The 14,221-nt window shown below is 39.8% G+C and overlaps 1 protein-coding gene across 1 annotated transcript; it reads left to right on the top strand.

Annotated features, from left to right (window-relative positions):
* The first annotated feature begins 2,557 nt into the window (after window positions 1–2,557).
* On the top strand, window positions 2,558–14,221 carry Sps1 (inactive selenide, water dikinase). Its single transcript, XM_080267214.1, has 7 exons — window positions 2,558–2,946; window positions 4,667–4,771; window positions 5,344–5,492; window positions 6,574–6,686; window positions 6,951–7,141; window positions 7,822–8,012; window positions 12,099–14,221. The coding sequence occupies exons 1-7, from the start codon at window positions 2,658–2,660 to the stop codon at window positions 12,303–12,305; spliced, it is 1,245 nt and encodes a 414-aa protein (XP_080123340.1). The 5' UTR covers window positions 2,558–2,657; the 3' UTR covers window positions 12,306–14,221.

Genomic DNA, 14,221 nt, shown 5'->3' with positions numbered 1-14,221 from the left:
CCGCCTTTTTTCTCACCTTATGGATACTGCACAAAATTAACACACCAAACAACACGGCCAATACAATGGGCCTCCGCTGTCAAACGGAATGAAAAATGGGATTATAACGTTTAGGCAACACAAGAACTCGATCAAAAACTTCTCTCTCTTTAAGCTGATGTACTAAGAACAAAAAGAAAAGAAAAACGCATCCTCATTTGTGGTCACTGGAGATTCTTTACAAAATGCTTCATCTAGTGTCAAAATGTAAAGACGGACATTCAGATACTTTCAACTTTGTACTTATGAAATTTTTATCTATATTTCACTTCAGTATCTAATTAATTAATACACGTGGGAGGATGGCTTGGAGAGGGTTTATCTCCTGGTGAAGTCTGCAGAGATTCTGGTAATAATCCCTAGATGAACTCTGATATTAAAGCCCGTCAACAAAGAATCTCCCTAACACCTTTTCCTACACGATTTATTTTGCTTATTGCACTTTACTGTCCTATTCTGTGTTACATAAATCCTTCAAACATCGCTTTAGACTGCATACATAAAACACAAAAGTCTCCTGACTACCAATATCTTAAAATAAATCATTGAGGAAGAGGTGTTTGGGAGCTTCCTTAACTAACGAGTATGGACAAGAGTCTAGTAGGCTATAGCAAACATAGAGCAAGTTACTGGATATCTGATACAACTTTTAAAAACATCAAATACAATATACTTCGTGCTCTGTCAGTTTAAAATCAGTCCACATAATAAATAAAGTAAATAGAGAACTATTTATTATCGCACACTTTAACACTCGTGATTGTTTTGATGCACTTAATGCTTTACTATTCAACACAAGGCGTTTTTGTTTGGCTATAAGAAAGCCTGAATCAAAGGGTAACTAAAAACTACCTTGATCTTCGTTTTCACTTGTATGGACGTCCCTGAAGGATCTTTATTCAGGCTTATGTAGGACGATTTTCTTCTGATGAGGGAAATCCTTGGAATAAGAGCTTTAATATGCATGTATACGGAGGAGGAAGTGACATGTCTGAAATTCAAGTAGACCCAAAAGGCACAATTTATCACATCTCTACACCAAATTTTCTCTCGCGCTTATCTAGTCAAACTGACATACAATAGTTATAATATTCGTATGATTACGAAATATCTACATGCTCTACAACTTAAAAAAAAAAAAATGATGGATAGGTTTAATCGAAATGACTGCATAGTTATCCTCATATGGTAAGGAAGGTTAAATTATCAATACTTACAGGGCTTAATCTAGAGCTGGGTCGCCTTCACAAGCTTACACAAATGGCAGGTATGGTGACCCTCTCAGGCCCCGGACTGTTCTGCACCAAACACAATGCCCGCCTGTTGAATTCTCAGTGAAAGACCTGCGCAATGGCTGCTTGTCCGAACAACGCGCTCCTTCACATGACAACCATAAACATTGCCTTCGCAACCACAAAGCGACCTTGACTTAAACTTCGAATATTTCAGATTTCCCGTATTCCTCTTGATCATGTTCCTCTTTACCATGTGCCCAACAACTTAACAATTAGCAATATACACTTTCTTTGTTGCTATTCACTTAAAACAAACACTATAAGAAGAAAAATGTTTGCCCCAGCAAGGGATCTGATCGAGACTAAACAAACACCGTCTCTATGGCAACGGGAACGCGGCCATACCTACGCTCAGCCCGCGAATATTTGAAAAATGTCCTCTCGTTCCGTAAATAGCCATTGGTTCTAACAAGAAATACTGTACATCCCAACAATAGTGTTTAATAAAATATCATCAGCACTAACTACGAAATTTGTTATAGAAGTTAAGGAAGACAGACTTTGCATCACACATATGAAATGAACAAATGTTATCATGTCGCATATTATGGTCGTGATCATGCATTCCTGTGACATTCCGACTAAATTTTCTTCGTATAGCCTATCAGGGACTACAGTATATTCAAAATATTTACATACTATCCCATCACAACAATCATTACTGACATATCAAACAACAAATAATGAAATCCCAGAAACGTCCTTTCACACAGTACACTAAGGTTTTTAATTCTCAAGTCAACCAGAGAAATATTTCCCAGTATTGTTCGAATATACGTCCCTATAGATGATAATTAGCATAGTCATAATATGATAAGATTAGCAGTATTTTGGTAGGCAAGAGTGTAAAAGATGAAAGGTGTGTGCAATCCTGTCTAGTTTCCCGAAGGTATGGCTGTGAGTTGTAAAACTATTTGCAGTTATAGGTAATCTTTCAGTAAACGGAGGAGGATGTATCCTACCGCCACAGGTAGATTAGGGCTTTCATTTATCATCACCCTAAGCAGATGAGATAAGATAGGAGTAGGTGCATGAGAAAGTGTTTAAATGAGTGAGGGTGTGAGAGGGTCTGGCTTCCCCACCCCTGCAGTGGCGCCTGCTCTCCGTGCTCCCCAGACTAAAACGAGCCGCTCCCCGCAGTGACGTCACAGGCCCCGGGAGCCAATCAGGGGCCGCCATTGGGGTGCGCATCATCCGGGACCTTGCGGAATCCGGTGGTCGGGGAGTCGCCATTTTGAGGCTCTCTGAGAACCTGTAGGGGTGCCGGCTCGACTCCAGACTCCAAGCTCGCTCATCCGCCAAAGGGCATCACGTGCGATAGACATGGAGGTGTATATAGAACCCACACAGGTGCCACAGGACGCCCTGGCCGCAGCAGCACAGCTAGAACTAGGGGGGACGCCACAAACCTTAACCATTCGTCGACCATTCAATCCTGTAGCCCACGAGTTGGATGCTAATTTCCGACTCACGAGGTTCGCCGATTTGAAAGGATGAGGGTGTAAGGTCCCTCAGGAGGTGCTCACGCGTCTCCTGGAGGGGCTGCAAGATGACGGATCGGGGCATGAACATGAACACGCCCATTTCATGCACATGCCGATCACTCGAATTGGTAAGTACTTTGTCATGCAACTGTGCCGGTCACATTTTACCTTCCTTCACCCCGTAGCAATGTGTAGCTGCTAATTTTTCACGTAATTCTACTGATCTTTAGCCAGTTTTTGCATGCCATTTGGAAATTTAGCATGTGAGCTTTCTGCAGGAATCGAAATTGGGTAGCCCTGTTTTGGCGTACTTCAAATTTTGTATCCATATTTTAACGTATCCGCTAAATATTCCCATATTTGAGCTTATGTGCCCAGTTTATAGCGTGTGGCAATTAATACGGCCTAATGAAATCATTTGGCTTTGTTTTTATGGTGTATTGACTCGTTTTACCATATTTTGAAGTTGGTTTGATTAATTGCAAGTAATTTTGTGTACATGCAAGATGCCCACGTGCGTCAAGCTTTTGAGTTAGGCCTATTGTTCAGTTACAACTTTACATATATCAGAGTAACTACCGTAACTTTACGTAATATTAACTCCATCAGTTCCGATTAGTTTCACAAGTTGCATGTTTATGACGTTAAATTAAAAGAATGTTTTGTATTTACGATAATTTAGTTACTAGCGTCGCAGTATTTACGTAGTTTTGTAGTAATGTATTTTCGTTTTATGTACGTATTTTCTCTTCAAAATCCATGCTAGGTGTCAGTTTTGAAAAGGAATATATATCACTGGTTTAAATTATTAGTTCCTGATTGTTTTATTGTTCCATATAGCGGGGCCGATAATCCACGTGGGATGAGTTGCCAAATGTGAGAATAATTACCCCAGCTTTTGCAACATTAGCACCGTATTAACTTGTTTATTGTCTTTCTCACCTTTTAGCTGGGAAAATACTTCATTTAAGCAGTATATATGGAAATTAGTTTTTCAATTGATACGTTTTCCTTTTCATTATTAAAAATCATTACAATCTTGGCAAAAAAATAAAGTAGTATAACATTTCCCTCAGTTTAATACTATAAGTTGAATTTGCATAAGTATTTTTGGGTAAACAATTGTAACTAACCACATCAGCATCATATAATTTTAATGTCTTGTACCAGTGATAGTTAATGTAGTACAGTATAGCAAGATATGTCAAATAATCACTGAACTAGACTAATATACATAAGTTAGGTCCTGAAGTTTGATTTTTGCATAGGGTAATTTTCATAGCTACTGTCAGGACAAATATACAGCAGTTTATATGGCATCAGTGCATCAGTATACAAGATTAACCTCCTTTTTGTATAATTAGCCCTGGAGTTACTTCTCTTTAAATAGCATCAGTATTTTCATTGCAATGCAGTAGTGTCCAACAGTATATTAGCCATTAGTGCATATTATACCAAGTTAACCTTATTATTGTGTAATTAGTGCAGTATTTGCCTTCTTCTTTTATAATTGAGCATCAGTATCTCAGTCACAATATAAATCAATATTTCAGTTAAAAATAGGGTCATTTTCTTATTTAGCATTGCAGTGATGTCAGGTATTTAAGAGTTTCAAGTCATTTATCCAGTAATTAAAGTTCAAGATTTTCCCACAGAGTCTTACCATTATTAATACTTTTTTTTTATATAGATGAACAGGAAGGAAAAACAAATTAAAAAAAAAAAATCCATATCTGATTACTGTACATACTCAACCAGAATAAACTCTGCAGTGAAGAAATTGGTCCTGCAGTGGTTATGATATTGTAAAGTTATATCACTGGACTTTAATATTGCCCAATTTTGTAGGTATTGGTATGGATGCAAGTGTCACGCCTCTACGACACGGTGGACTATCTCTGGTACAGACAACGGATTTCTTTTACCCCCTTGTGGATGACCCCTATATGATGGGTGAGTATTAGCCTGTATCATGTGTATATATTGTTGGTTCAAACTAGAGATTTCTTGCCTATTACTTGTGCAGATTATAGACTAGATCAACCCCTTGTGGATAATTCCTGACTGTCAGAAAAGTTAATGTTATCGGATGTAAATATTGTGGTCAAGATAAAGTACAGTATTTACAGTGTATTGATGACTTCACTGGTAAGCTCTCAGTACAGAAAATATTTTTATTATGTAATATCTCAGTAGCCAGATACCTAATTTACAAGAATGCCATCAAAGAAAACCCTTTGTTTCATCCTGTCCTCTGTAATCAGGTTGCTCTGTCACCTATTTACATGACCCTAACTCATAATACTTTTCCATTCTTTGCTGTAACATATGTATTGATACTGTGCATGGTATTCATTCGTTAGGATCTAATATTGGGACAACTGTGCACTCATTTCAGGCATTTCATAGTTTATAAAGAACCGTGGCCTCTACAGATAAAAATAGCTAATATCAAATGTCACCAAGTTCAGATAGCCCAGATCTTGTTGTTCTTGGTGACTGATGGTGTTACATTTCTGACCCAGGCAAGATAGCGTGTGCCAACGTCCTGAGCGATCTGTTTGCCATGGGTGTGACCGACTGTGACAACATGCTGATGCTGCTGGGCGTCTCCACCAAGATGACCGAGAAGGAGCGGGATGTGGTGATTCCCCTCATGATGCGTGGTTTTAAGGTACGCCGTCCAGCTCGTTGTGTGATGAATAGTGGTCTAGTGGGTTAAGGCGCTCCAGTTAGGTGTGGAATATGGGTCAATTTTTACAAGTTGCCACTATACCCCCTAGGTTGTGCAGTATATTTTTCTGGACCTAACCTAACCTAACCTGCTGCAGCAGAATGCTTACTTTAGAGTTTGATATCATACTACACATTTATGGTGGTAATATCCCTGAACCACACATTGGGAACTTGTAAAATAACACCGAAATATGGGGGATCTAATCATGGAGGTAACTGCTTGGGCCAGGATACTCGTCAGTAAAGGAAGCTCCCTAACACATCTTCCTAACTGATTTATTCTGCATATTATACCTTCTCATCCTTTTCCATGTTATATAAATCCCTTGAAAATCACCATTCTCTGCATAAGTAATGTACAGAAGGATATAAACCAGCCGTATCCAAAAATAAATCACTAAAGAAGAGATGATGCTGTTAAATCCTCAATAAATTTAAAAAACTGCCTATTAAAATATACATTGCCATCGATAAGGGTGATAACTAATTTACCCCAAATAATAATACTGGTTAACCCTTTTTATTTATTTATTTATTTTTTTCTAGCTTCTTCAGACTTGTTTGGCTTAGGAGGAGTTAGGTATAGCATAGAAAGAGTTAGATTTAGTTTAGGAAATTTAGATTTAGATTTAATTACCCACCAAAGTTTGAGAGGTCTTTCTAGAGTTGAATGTAGGCTAATCTGATTGTAGCAAGGACAGCCGACAAAGGCATAAGCTGATTCAAGAAGTAAAAAATTGTCATGTATTTATTTATTTATTCTTAGTCTTATTATTACTTTATTTTTATTTATTTTGACTTAATCGGTTAGGTGTATGTAAAGTGACGGTACGTAGCGGAAACCTTTTGGCCTGTCAGACGGAGCCAGGATTCCTTGAGCTTGAATGATGAGTGCATGGAAGTGTGGCCAATTGAACTGGGCAAACTTGGGCTGTCTGGACACTGCTGCTTCTCATCCTGCCCTAGGATGGGAAAGGAGATCTGGTTGATGATGATGATGCTATTTGTTTTTGTTTCAGGATGCTGCTCTGGAGGCCAACACGTCAGTAACCGGAGGACAGACTGTGATGAACCCTTGGTGTACCATTGGTGGTGTGGCCACTACTGTATGTCAGCCTAACGAATTTATTGTGTAAGTTGTGTATGTGTGTCATGTGTCTGTTTGTGTATGTGTGTGATTATTGCTCTCTGGCCTGCCTCACCCCATCCTTAGGTAGGAAAAGAGATCTGTAAGATGATCATGATAATGATATGTGTTTGAAGAATGTGAAAGCTGACCCCAGAACTTTATAATACATTTCATGAGACTTGTAAATATGGCAGGTGAAATAACATTGTGCATGGGAAGCAAAATATTTCCTGTGTGAGATAAATATCTCTGCCATACCCCCACCAGGCCAGACTGTGCAGTGGTGGGTGATGTCCTGGTGCTGACCAAACCCCTGGGGACGCAGGTGGCCGTCAACGCCCACCAGTGGCTGGACCAACCCGAGAGGTGGAACCGCATCAAGCTGGTGGTGTCCGAGGATGATGTACGCAAGGCTTACCAGAGGGCCATGGACTCTATGGCCCGGCTTAATAGGACAGGTTAGCAAATGTATTATACTTTACTGGATTTTTTATACATGAATGCAGGGAGGTTATTAATGCCTGAAGACTGTAGAGAGAGTGTAGTACTGGTATCATCTTAATTGGTTTGTTCTAGCTTCTACTTGATTATTTTATTTAGCTCAGAGTCCCTTGTGTTGGTAAGTACAGTAATTTATAAAGAGTACTTGCCCTTGCCTTATTCTATCATGTAACTCAGTACTGTATAGTAGTCACAGCACTCATCATTCCCACCCATTTCTGACATTATAGGAAACTGTGGTAAGGAATAGCTCAGTATAGAGTGTATTGGTATTATAATGCATACGGTATACATCAGCAGTCTATCAGGTCATTAGGGAATGGAAGAGGCTAATTACACAAGAGGATTGGGATATTAATGTTGGAGGCAGAGTCCATAGTTGCAGAACAAAGATAAGCAGGAATAAAAGATATGGAGTGAGATACATATTACATAAAAACCCCAGGATAAGGGAACTAGTCAGAGGTTGAATAGTATCTGGCAACCAAGAATTAGACATGTTAGCATTTGTAATCAATATAGGTCACCTTGGAAAAGTTATCAACCAATTAGTTATTTTTATTTTATTTTTATTTTATTATTATTATTATTTTTTTTTTTGCCATGATGACGCATAACCTTTTTTGTTGTATTTCAGCTGCCAGACTGATGCACAAATACAACGCTCACGGTGCTACTGATGTCACAGGCTTCGGACTTCTCGGCCACGCACAGAACCTGGCCAAGAACCAGAAGAATGAAGTGTCGTTTGTCATCCACAACCTCCCCATCATTGCCAAGATGGCCGCAGTAGCCAAGGCCTGTGGCAATATGTTCCATCTACTACAGGTAAAGCTGCTCATCCATCTACTCAACCTATCACAAATGAACTGTGGGGTTAGGTAGTGTTTAGCAATAGGCAGATGAATTACATGCATCCATTAGGGTGGGTCAAATTCCTGTGAACTTAGAGTTGCTAGATTGAAACATGGTGGAAATGATGCTCCTTCACAGTCTCTATGCCACTGCGCAAACGTTTTCGTTATATTATGTACGCTTACTCCAGCAACTTTCACTCCAAAATCAAGAAAATTATGACAAAAGGGAAGAATTTCAATGATACATGTTAGAGGATTTCTCACACGATTTAGCTTTGAACGAACCTTGAAATCATCTGCTTGCCTGTATTCAATACATACAAACAGTATTCTGCCAATATAAACAAAATACAAATCACACATGCATATGAAACACCAAACAGTGACAAACAACTTAACACATTCCCGATCTATTTCATTAAGAAACATAATCATGAACCGGGCACGTGTGTTCTGATCAGAAATCTTTTTTACTCTCATGCTTCGGGAAATCTCTGCAAAACCCTTACATTGCTGAGGCATGCCATGTCACACCTGGTGCCCGTAGACTTTTTGCGTGGTCGATGTTTCAACTTTGACACAACGCTCCACACCTTGAGAGTGACAAGGGTAACGCTGGTCCAAGATTGTGGGTTGGCTCTCGTCCATTGTGATGTTCTTCAAAAGTCAAGGGATTGTGGTGGGTGATTTGTGTAGCTGCATCAGCTCGGTGTAGTTCTTGGCCTCGAAATCTATCTTCAAAGCAGATTTGTCAAACACTCTGACATCGTCGCTGTCATTCTCCCGCGCTTGCTGAATGAGTACAGCAACCATGCAACATAACATGTGGATCTTCATTAGCAACAGCCAGCAGCAGGATATTTTCAGGGTGACAAGTAACTGTTAATGTTGAGTATTGGGCGAATGATAACCTGATCTTCTGGTGGCAGTTCTCACAACAGTTCCACCATATAGAAGAAATTCTTGACACCATCCTGACATGAACTGTTCACTCTCACTTTGAACCAAGCTGGCGTGTAAAAACTGAGAATGAATGAAACAAGTAATTTCAATACTGGAGATGGCTCTTCTGATGACATGTAGAGCCGCAGTATACGGTTGGCATTAGTTAGCCATTTGGCATGGCCCAGTGGCCCTGGGTGCACAGGTGGTTTCAAAACCACTCCTTCGGCTCCTCCGATTTGCAATGACACACATGTGCAGTGCAGTATCGCTGATCTTTGCTGAGATCCTTCTCTACTTCATCTGGTAGAGTGCAAGTTTTTTCACAGACCCATTCATAGTCTACAATTGTCAGACCCTTTGGATCGAACTCAAGGGATCTATAGTCTCACCAATCTAAAACCAAGGTTTGGGTGGGGTCTGGCGCTGGGTGCAGCCATGCCATACTTCCTAAACGAGCGATGAGTAGATTCTGTTATATATGTAATAGGCATCACAGATAGGTACACACATACTAATACAATATAAACGTAAGTATTCTAGCATATCAAAGGAAGGTAAACTTGTAATGCATATGGCTCTTGTACATCAATAAAGAAACGTGGCATACATATTTTACAGTGTTGCTGAAAAAATGTAGTTACTTTTACCGACTTTCATGGTAGTTCTAAGTTGGGTAAGTAATGTAACAATTACGTTTATAATATAATTTGAAGGAATCGGTAAAACATACGCTATTATCTTAATAGAAATAAATAAGTTAAAACACTCACAAGCGGCAACATCCGGGCCCATACTAGGAATCATAAATTATATGAGAGAGAATGCGATTTTTAAATTCATTGTTTTGGTTATATTTATAACTTAAATCAGTTTGTCTTTACACACACACACATACACAAACACACACACACACAGAAGTGGGTGAAGTCATGTCAGGCCAGGTGGCGAGATGTGAGCGGCAAGCTCTAACGGTGTCAGGTCAGCCACTAGCCAATCAGAGTATAGGAAACAAGGCAGCGCTGTACACTGGGAAATCCCCGGCTGGACTCCACCCAAACCTTGGTTTTAGATTGGTGAGACTATACCCACTTCCCCTCTGGAGCCAGTTGGACCCATCGTTGCACCGTCGTTGGCTTCAAAATACCGTCTGAAAGCTGCTTTGATGAGATGTAACAAGCAGACAAGCCATGGTAATGGTCTTTCCAGCTGGGTTTCCAGCACATGAATCACCCCATTCTCCTTGCTAGTGTTTATGTTCGTGCCATTGCAAACAATAGCTTGCAGTGATTCTGCTGAATCGGTCTCATGGACAACTGACATGATCTCCTTGGCATATCCGCTGCTTTTCCACTTTCAGGGGAGACATGATCTATTTAAGCAGCATCAGGGAAGCCAGTTACTGAGTAGTGGTCTTCCTTGATGATGACCCTCTCTCCAGGAGGGGTTTTACTCAGTCTTGTCAATTTTACTGCCAAAACCCAGACAAACTATCTTTGTCATGGCACTTTGATGCTGTTGAACAGCAATATCCCTCCAGTATCATCTTTGACACCGAAGTTTGCTAGGATCAAGTTTGTTTTCCTCAGCAAGAATACTCATGTCCTTCAGTGCAGCATTTGCTGTGGAGCATATATCTCTGTTGCTCATTTGATATTGGTCTGATACACAACATAGTTCAGGATATTCCAGTCTTTTCTGACCCAGCTTGCCTCTCTCTGCTTGTGCAGCACCATCAACATAATATTGATCATCTGATACAACTAGAATCATTGATATCATCCCTACATGCTGTTCTTACATCTTCATCATGCATGGCATCCTGAACTGACTTGAAGCTTTCTTTTCATTTGTCTCTTTGCGTCAAGTTCATTTTTTGCTGCCTTTTGCATGTTTACTTTGCCAGTGTACATATTCCTACAACTGTTTTGGTCCACCCAAAAAGGCCACTCTTCAGGAGGTATCTTGGAAGCCCTGGCACAACAACACTTACACCTCTCTAGAGCATCAACATTTTTGTAGCATTTACAGCAGCAGGTGTCCAATAGTACTTCACAGCTGGTCAACTTCTCCAAGTAGGTGCTTGAAATCTTGTTTTTTGCAGAGTATTTTCTTACCTCCTGAGCTTTTGTTATCAAGCATTTCACATGGATGACAATGCTGTTTATAGGAACCGATGCCTTCTCATATATTTCTGCTACTTGGTCAGCAATAGTTTCAGTGTGGGCTTGCGTTCTTGATAATGGATCTGTCATTTTGTGTTCCAAATATTCTCTAATGACATCTTAGCATGTAGGTAGCTGATGCACTGGAAGACTACGAGGTAAACCAAATACGGAATCTTTGACCTTTTCCCTCGTGCTGCAGGTAGCCATCATTCCAAGACAGGGTATAAATGAATGCAAAAAAAAAAAAAAAAACTAGCAACTGACAAGCACAACTCATTTGTGTAACTGGGAGCAAAGCCGTCAAAATCAGCATCGTCACTGTCAAAGCTGCCAAAGTTAGTTTTATCGTAAAGTTATTACTGCGCTCATTCAGTGCAAGCATACACTGTACTAAGTTACTGGAGGAGCATGGGCAGATTTTCAATAATACAGTTAAATTATGTGAATATGGTGTTCTGGGCTTCAAAATATCCTTGTTTAGTTTTTCGACCCACCCTAGTATCCATGTGTCAGAGTATGAACAGTGATTTGGTAACCCTTTGTTAGCTTGAGAGTTGAAGAAATCTATCTGAGAGGTGTATGTAACTTGCATTTAGGAGGGGGGGAAAAATGTGCAGATGATTTGACCTGCGAGGTAGAGCCAGGACTGCAGGAGCTTGAATGGTGTTTGGGTGATAATGTGGCCAGTGTCAATGGTTTTGCTGTTGGTAGTTCATCCTGAGTTGTATGTTCTGTTTTCCTTGTTTCTGATCCTACCCCACCCTGTCATTAGGTGGAAAAAAGTTTATGTTGCTTATGATGATGAACAGTGAGTGAATGGATGTGTGGCCCAGATTTACTGAGAGGTCTGTTAATGGTTATGAAATATTCCAGTAGCTAACTTGTGTGTGTATGGGAAAGATGAGATGATGGTGGTAATGAGTCTTAACATTTCTTTGTAACTTCAGGGGCTGAGTGCTGAAACATCTGGTGGCCTGCTGATCTGCCTACCACGGGAGCAGGCGGCGGCGTACTGCAAGGACATTGAGAAGCAGGAGGGGTACCAGGCGTGGATCATTGGCATTGTGGAGAAAGGCAACCGGACAGCCCGCATCATCGACAAACCCCGGGTCATCGAGGTGCCCGCCAAGGAGAAGGACGGGGAACTGTGGTAGAGATCACTAGGACGCTGAGATTCGTACTAAGTGGATTTCAGTCACTGGTCACGCTCATAAACATAACCCTTAGTCCCTTGAAAGTACATAATGTCCTTTTGGGTTTATTCTCCTACTCCAGAAATTTTTATTCGGCTTAAGAAAGGCCTCTCATATTGCAGGGTTTATGAAGGCTGTATCTAACACCTATAGTTCAGAGTCTACTCAAAATTTTATTCTGAATTAAATCGTCTGGGTGCAACAAGAATAAAGCAAAAACATGTCATATAGATTCAAGGGTTTTAACTTCAGGTGGCTCTCCACCAAGAATCTGAATTGCCAGTTTCCCCTTGTTAGATTTGTTTTAGATAATCAGAATACAGAAAATACAATAATCAGGTATTAAATATCCAGGTGCACCCACAGGAGTTTAAAAATTAAGCATGGCCATTATTATGCCTTTGATTGCCTGGTTTTCTCTTAGCAGAGTGATCATTTGGCCTTTGCTTGAATAAAATATGTAGATGTGGAAAAGAATTTTAGTTCTGAAATACTGTACATTTAGTGATTTTTTCATGTTATCGTGATAAATGTGGATTCTGTTAAGTGTTGAATAATTACAGTTCTGAAATACTGTACTTTTAGTGGATTTTAATGTTATCCTGGCAACTGTGGATTAGGTTAATATAAACAGATTAAGCCTAAAAGAAAGGAATCCACATTAATCTATGTTATGGTTACAAAATCAAATTTTTGATGGAAAACTTGCAACCACTCCGTGCTGATGACCGAACTTATTTTACTCTTGCCACCTGCAGACAGTGTTATCTTGCGAGAGGCTTTTTGAACTAGAAAGGTTATTATTATTATTATTATTTATTTATTTATTTTTTTTATGTGTCTGACTGGGCAAAGGCTTCACAGCCTACTCCCAAGGCCTAGTAGTCCTCCTACGTACCATACACCACTACATTAGCCATCATCAGCCTCTAAGTATGGGAAGTCTTCATCATCCCATCCCTTTTGCCCATGCAGAAGATGGGGTAATTAAGTTGAATATAATTGTCTGGGGTATAAAGAATGAAATGGAGTGTACATCACCAGATTGAAGAGGTTAACATTGTTGCCAGCTGAAGTTTGTGGGTTATACACTGAAGTTAATCTTGGCATCAGCTTCTACCAGATAAACACAGCCTCAGTTATTTTATTACTTCCATATTATTTAATCCCCAAAAGACAGTTTTCCATTGTTTTCCCCACTTTTATTCATGCTGATAATTCAGACGAGTTTGAAGCTTTTGTTCTGTATTGTCGGGTGTTTTTGTAAATGCAGTTATCAACGTGTATTTGTTGCCTAACTGATTTGGGCCAGTATTCTTCTGAGCTTGGGAGGCTTCCTAGTGATGTATCTTGACATATTGCACCTTACTGCTCTCCTGCATGCTGATTTCCTTTTTAATGTTGATGTAGTTTGCATAAATACAAGGGAGAGCATGACTGTGCCATATGGAAAAATAAAATGGTATGGAAGAGATTCTGGGGAACCTCTCGAGCCCTCAGGAATATGGTTATGGTCTAATCAGTAAAAACCAAGAAGTGTCTTTTGTTTCCAGATTTTTTACACCAACATTCCTTAATGCCAAGACCCAAATTTATGTTCCCTTTATAGGCAGATGGGCACCTGCTCAGGAACATAATACTTTGCTCAAGCATAAACATAGTACTTGTTTTCCCAAAGTTTTCATGTATGTCTTGTTGATAAATGTAATGTGCTGTATGCTTGAGAAAGTTTGGTGGTAGGTGGTGGAAGCACGAGAGAGAACAGTCAATGAAGGTTACTTAGTAAAGTGTTACAACTGTGAGTGGCTGGAAGTTTTGTGTTCTTCCCCGTGCTTCAAGAGTCTAACATCAAGGCCTTGGAAAAATAAACTTTTTTC

This window comes from Coenobita brevimanus, chromosome 23 (genome assembly GCF_032717465.1).
Source record: "Coenobita brevimanus isolate Jiangsu-jjx chromosome 23, ASM3271746v2, whole genome shotgun sequence".
Classification (NCBI taxonomy): Eukaryota; Metazoa; Arthropoda; class Malacostraca; order Decapoda; family Coenobitidae; genus Coenobita; species Coenobita brevimanus.
The sequence above is the reverse complement of the archived record's forward strand: the minus strand, read 5'-3'. Positions and strand labels throughout refer to the sequence as shown.